Source organism: Frankliniella occidentalis, unplaced genomic scaffold (assembly GCF_000697945.3).
Source record: "Frankliniella occidentalis isolate FOCC.00 unplaced genomic scaffold, Focc_3.1 Scaffold648, whole genome shotgun sequence".
Taxonomy (NCBI): Eukaryota; Metazoa; Arthropoda; class Insecta; order Thysanoptera; family Thripidae; genus Frankliniella; species Frankliniella occidentalis.
In genome coordinates, this window is record NW_026267763.1 from 46,355 (window position 1) to 52,260 (window position 5,906).

A 5,906-nucleotide genomic window follows, 5' to 3' on the forward strand; every position below is an offset into this window, starting at 1 on the left:
CCTCACACAGCAGTGTCTCCCTCACACAGTAGTGTCTCCTTCACACAGTAGTGTCTCCCTCACACAGTAGTGTCTTCCTCACACAGCAGTGTCTCCCTCACACAGTAGTGTCTCCCTCACACCGCAGTGTCTCCCTCATACAGTAGTGTCTCCCTCACACCGCAGTGTCTCCCTCATACAGTAGTGTCTCCCTCGCGGAGGACGCACTCAACTCACATGGCCCTGGCCAGCCGGCGCGCCCTGGAGGCCAGCACCTTGTTGCTGGGGCAGACCGTGACGGCGGGCGCGGCCACGGCCCACAGGGGGTAGTGCGTCGTGTCGATGGCCAGGAGTGTCTGGTGCGCGCGGTTGAAGTCGTACGCCCACACCATGCAGTACGCGCTGGCGAGGACCGACACCCCGACGGCGAGCAGCCAGAAGAACCTGCGGGGCACAGGACACGGAAATATTGCTCGCACGCTCCAGCCCTTATTCACTGGCACGAACTTTTCTCCGCACGGGCAGACAACTTTCCCGAATTTCGTTTCGTGCACGAAGTGCTCGTAGTACCCACCTCTCGACGCCGTGCTTGCCGGGCTGCGCGATGTACTTGCAGCCGTGCAGCCCCGTCAGCAGGCAGAACTCGAGGGCGGTGCTCCGCAGCGCCGTGAACTGGCGGCGCCTCTTCATGGAGGCCACGGCGAGCAGCCGGGTCCTAGACCGGGTCCGGGCGGTGGTGGTGGACAGCGCGATACGCGAGCCTCCCTCGGTCGACCCCTCCAGCCCGTCTTGTAGCAAGCCTACGCACGCGTGTGCTGCCGCTGGCAACTGGCCGGCTGCGTGGTTGTGGTTCCGCTCCCACGCCAGGACCTGCCCTGCCCGCCCTTCACCATCCGGTCGCGCATCGACCACCGCCTGTGAAACACTCTTAATGACCCCAACGGACAAATTTATGAAAAAAGATTAATTGCCGAGGTGATTGGTTCAGGGACATGGACCTGTTTCGAGTACCCTAGCTCGTGTGTTACACTGTCATCTCAAAAGCTGAGGTTCTAAACTACCCACTTTTGAGATTTTCACCCAACCAGGACTTCCATTCATTTCAACCAAAAAACAGAGACTGTGAGGTATAAAAGAAAAAAAAGTTTCTTTTCTTATTTATTGTAAATTTGTTGGAGCAGGGTTCACATTATAATTATTCAGCTAAATTGTAACAGATAATTTTTTTTTTTTTTCAATTTGTTTCCAGCCTCAGTTTCAAATAATAACATATCAGTTATATTTAAACACTAATTGTGCGGAAAATATTAAAGCCATTTTGAGCAGTACTAATGATGGAGGAGTTGATTTGAGGATGCCAATGTAGTTCCTTTATGTCTTTCTGCCCTTGATGTATGAAGAGAAGTTGGGGAGGAATATCCTGAAATTCACAAAAAAAAATTATACATCACTAACAACTAGCAAAAACCATTAATTCAACAATAAATTCAGTCATTAAACACACCTGTAGGTCTTCTCCTTGATTAGAATCAGAATCCCTTTCAACTGCTAGATCCCAGAGAGCAATTTGGTTATCTGCTCCACCTGACGCAAATATTGTAGGTTCAGTTGGATGCCACTCAACTGTTGTCACTGGTTCAGTATGATGTTTGAACGTTGCTACTGAAGCACCCGCCTGTAATAAAAATAAGATTATAAAATGTATGTGTTGCAGATTGATTTAATAATGGTATACTATATAGACCCTAAACAATTAGTATACCTTGAATTGTCTTAAGTCCCATATGTGAAGGAAGCCATCATCTCCTCCTGAGACAATAAGGGGTTCCTTTTTGTTCCAGCTAATAACATTAACATCTGACAAGTGTGCTCCAGCAACTGTCAACTGGTTCGCTTTATTAGGTGCTGCACGGGTGTCCCAGATTCGAATACTGTAATCAAACTTAATTAAGCAGTTGTATCCATTAAATGTTTGTGGTGACCTTTTGATTGAAAATTTACCTTTTGTCGACGGAGCAAGATGCAAGTACATGAGGTTCATTAGGGGACCACTGCAAGTCTTCAACTGAATCAGTGTGACCTGCAAGAGGACGCTGGTCAACATTCCACGAGGTTAAGTTGTCACTTGGCGTCCAAACATGAATGTGACGAGTGCAGTCTCCAGTAGCCAAGACTCCTGGAACAGGAAAAAAACACAAATATTTTGACTATTTCCATATAGTTATTGTTGGTAGAAATTTAAATAAGTATAGTATACCCGGCATAGTTGGACTCCAGTCGATTCCAAATCCTTCAGTTTGATGTCCAGTAAATGTAAATAATGGTGGCACTGAGTTAGCCATTTTACCATAACCTTCCCTCTTGACTTTCTTAGGCAACTGCTTGTTTTGCTCAACATCTCGAATTGATTGGTTTAAGTTCCAAATGCTCACGCGAGCCAGCTCTGACCAAGATGCGGCAAGCACTGTGCCATTAATCTCTATTGACTAGAAAAACATTTTTCATTAGAGGTACCAGCATTTCCCATTTTAAAAAAACTTGTTGTAAATACTTACCCTGACTCTGTTAACGCAACCTAAGTGTTTTAAAATAGAATAGTGCATGATTGGCTTAGAACCTTCAGTGGTTTCCTCATCTTCGCTTTCACTCGCATCATCATCATCATCTTTAGATTCACGCTGAGTTTTAACCAAATTTGACATCTGGTAACAAATTAGATAATGTATTAGATGTGTGAAATAAAATATAGGAACTAGTACGACTAAAATTACAGACTTTCCCTACCTTAATAACTAACAAGCAATTGTCTCCCTTCTTGGGTGACTGAGTACCACCAACGATAAATGCAGTATGAGGGAAGTCCTCACGGTTGTCGCCTAAATTGTCCTTGATTATATCAAAGCTAAGGCATGGTGAACCTGAAACAAAATAACTGATTTTAAAGCCAACATAGAATTGGGAGGTAATGTATACAAACATACACACAATAGCCATAACCTACAGAAAACTTTAGAAGGAATGACAATTCTTTTAAGAGAAAGGTTGAGGCCAGAGAGACGAATACGATTTAATTTATTTTGAGAAAATTAACACTAACCTGCTTTGCATTCATGCCTCATTAGGTAAACAGATTCATCACATTCTAAAACTTCTCCTTTATCCAGCGGCTTCCCCGGTAAATACACCTTTCGTTCCACTCTCTCGGCTGGAGCCCCACCCTCCTCCATCTCCTCGACTTCCATCTGATCCTCATCCATGGTCAATTATTTGTCAACAGGTGTCAAGCACAAAATATTTACTTAAATTACTTAAATTAAGGAATTGGCCAAGAACACGTGTCTTTCGTGTGGCCGCGAGCTGGGAACACAAACACAACGAAAAGACAAAAGACTGTATTGTTGTGATCGTAAGTTTCTCATACTCATTCTGCAGCTCGATTTCTCATGGGTGAACGACCTTGGCGCGAAACCTTTGTAAATTATGAATGGCGCGGGGCTTGAGCCATTGATGATCCGCAGAGCCAGTTGTGGGAAAATTTTCATCACTGATTCTACGTCTCCAAATCTAGAGTCGTCACACAAGAAAGGCCCAACAAAATACAGAACCTGGCATCAGAAACTGACTTTGGTTCTCATGGAGAACCGGGTGAATCTCTGAATGCACTGCAGTTTTGTGGGATTGCATACTCGCTTCGGCTGCAGGGGCCATGGCGCCTTACGGACGAAGGAAGTAGGCAAAACCGCAAGCCGGAAGCGCATCCCTTTAAAGATATACCCGGCACAGTTGACTTTTTGCCGGACACCCCACTCCCCCTCCTTTTACGGAGTGAGTGTTCCCTTTTCCTTACACCCACTGGTCACAATTGCGATCAATATGCATGGATTGAATGATCATTTTAACATGTTGAGTCCGACATACCACATGTATGGCCAAGATGGCATGTAAAAGGACCCCCCCCCCTCCCCCCTGGGACTCAACGTGTCAAGTGAACAGGAGCGATAGAAAGAAATAATAGTTTCAAGTGTCAGTGTTTACGCGCCAACTAACTAATCAGCATGTGAGAGCCAACCACAGACCACAGATATCGTGTGATGTGTCGACCGCATCTTGTCGATGATTATCTTAAGCCAATAATGAATCCCCAGTCTGGCGCACAGCAAACGGTGCTTCCATGGCGTAGGAAAAGCTCGGCTGCAACATGTTGCCTACTTGCAGATAAATGTAGCTTCAGGTTGCCTACCCATTCAGGCGGTGTATGGGGGTGGAGGGGCGGGGGGGGGGGCATACGAGATGGGTCCTTTTTTCCATTCATTCCAACTGTTTGTCAATTTTTACTGCTCGGCATATGAGGGATGAGCCTAGTAAGAAGAAGAAAAGAAGAACATGGCGGCGCGGTGGCAGCGCGTAGCGCGGACCCATAACAAGCAGAAGCCCTTGCCGCGCGGCGCAACGGTAGAGTCAGGAATCCTTATTTTAGCTCCGATTTCGATGCGGTTTTTTGCCTCTCATAGTAAATTTTCACGCCGGACACGATGGTGCTATCCATTTTAACCGTGGTTTGCGGGAAATACCCGATATAGTGAGTTTTTAAAGAAATTCGAGTTTTGAAATCGCGATAAAGGACCGGCAAGCCACGAAGACTTGTTAGATCGCTAGTTTTCTTTGACTTTTTCGAAAAGTAAGTGAGTTTTATGAGATAATTAAGGTCCTTAAGTATTAATTTCGTTATATCTACACCTTATTGGTGCACCATAGTATCATCATCTTGCTTGTTCTGTTTAGCATGGCGGGCGGCAGGCGTCGAAGACGATGCCATTATAAAGGTTGTAACCACCACGAAGGTGCTGATAAATCAACCAAAAAATGTACATTTCGGGTTATTCCAAAGGACCCTATTTCAGCTAATATTTGGCTTAGTTATAGTGGAATAACTCACCTCACCCCGAAAAGAATTACAGCATTCAATTGCTTTATTTGCTCCTGCCACTTCCAGGAGGGAAATACATTTCCTGATGAATATATTGAGGAGTACACTGATGATGTGAGTGGTTTATTGAATATGTTGTCAATTTTTCAAAGCTGCATGTTCATGTACAGTGTGTTGCATGCTACGTAGGAAAGCACAATGAACTTGTCTATGTTGCAGGGTTTTTGTGAAGGTAGTCATGAGATGCCTGTGAACACCACAAAGAGGTCTTTGGAGAAAAGTGTACAAAAGTCTACTGTAAAAGACTCTCCATTGGCAAAGACATCCCGAGTCGACAATGCCATCACTCCCAGAACAAATATAGCACTTGCAGCCCTTCTTGCTCTTGTAGGTCATAAAATGTACCTAATAAATTTGTGGAACTCGTTTTAAAGGTATTTAATTCTCTGAATGTATATTATTTCTTAGCAAGGCAATGCGGAGCTGAGCGGACCAGCAGCAGAGGTGACTGCAACGCCCCGGTCTCATGTGAAGTACTCTCCTAGAAATCGTTTGTGGATTGAACGAGGTTCCTCTGTGCGCAAGAAAGCAAAGAGGACATTAGAACTTATGATGGTCAGTTAATGTTTTTTACTTACATGGTGTAATGGTGATTGTGCGTCTGCCTGCTTAGTGTGTGTCTGCATTCTACTTATTAGGAATCCTCTATGTCCCAAATTGAGGGGAAAGGATGCTACCAGTTATCACAGAGTTATGGAATTGAGGACTGTGATGACCTTGGAGTTGCTCCTTTAAACATGTTCTGCTCCACTCCCTTGTCAAAACCCAACATAACTTCAAATCTCAGCCCACTAGTCAACTCAAGTCCAGTTTCAAATGTGGAGCAGCACGTAACATCTGATTATCCTAGTCAAACTAACAGAGAGACACAGACTGAGGTAAGCTTGTGCATGATTTCAATAGTCGCAGTGTACTGCTAAACAAAATAGTTTAATTTGTA

General features: G+C 44.7%; 2 protein-coding genes across 2 annotated transcripts; both read right to left on the minus strand.

Moving 5' to 3' along the window:
* Positions 1-212: 212 nt before the first annotated feature.
* On the minus strand, positions 213-772 carry LOC127751647 (uncharacterized). The gene is made up of 2 exons (XM_052275498.1): positions 554-772; positions 213-423 (listed from the first exon to the last, which is right to left on the minus strand). The coding sequence occupies exons 1-2, from the start codon at positions 667-669 to the stop codon at positions 213-215; spliced, it is 327 nt and encodes a 108-aa protein (XP_052131458.1). The 5' UTR covers positions 670-772.
* Positions 773-1,183: 411 nt separating this feature from the next.
* On the minus strand, positions 1,184-3,360 carry LOC113206491 (glutamate-rich WD repeat-containing protein 1). The gene is made up of 8 exons (XM_026422605.2): positions 3,077-3,360; positions 2,764-2,897; positions 2,535-2,681; positions 2,237-2,465; positions 1,981-2,155; positions 1,742-1,910; positions 1,484-1,654; positions 1,184-1,399 (listed from the first exon to the last, which is right to left on the minus strand). The coding sequence occupies exons 1-8, from the start codon at positions 3,234-3,236 to the stop codon at positions 1,262-1,264; spliced, it is 1,323 nt and encodes a 440-aa protein (XP_026278390.1). The 5' UTR covers positions 3,237-3,360; the 3' UTR covers positions 1,184-1,261.
* Between the last annotated feature and the right edge of the window lie 2,546 nt (positions 3,361-5,906).

Excerpts from the sequence above, each read along its gene's own strand:
- LOC127751647 (XM_052275498.1), bottom strand. The coding sequence starts at position 669 with ATGAAGAGGCGCCGCCAGTTCACGGCGCTGCGGAGCACCGCCCTCGAG. Across the intron at positions 424-553 it reads GGCAAGCACGGCGTCGAGAG|GTTCTTCTGGCTGCTCGCCG; the intron begins GTGGGTACTACG and ends TGTGCCCCGCAG.
- LOC113206491 (XM_026422605.2), bottom strand. The coding sequence starts at position 3,236 with ATGGATGAGGATCAGATGGAAGTCGAGGAGATGGAGGAGGGTGGGGCT. Across the intron at positions 2,156-2,236 it reads CTGGAGTCCAACTATGCCGG|GAGTCTTGGCTACTGGAGAC; the intron begins GTATACTATACT and ends TTCCTGTTCCAG. Across the intron at positions 1,911-1,980 it reads TCTTGCTCCGTCGACAAAAG|TATTCGAATCTGGGACACCC; the intron begins GTAAATTTTCAA and ends GTTTGATTACAG.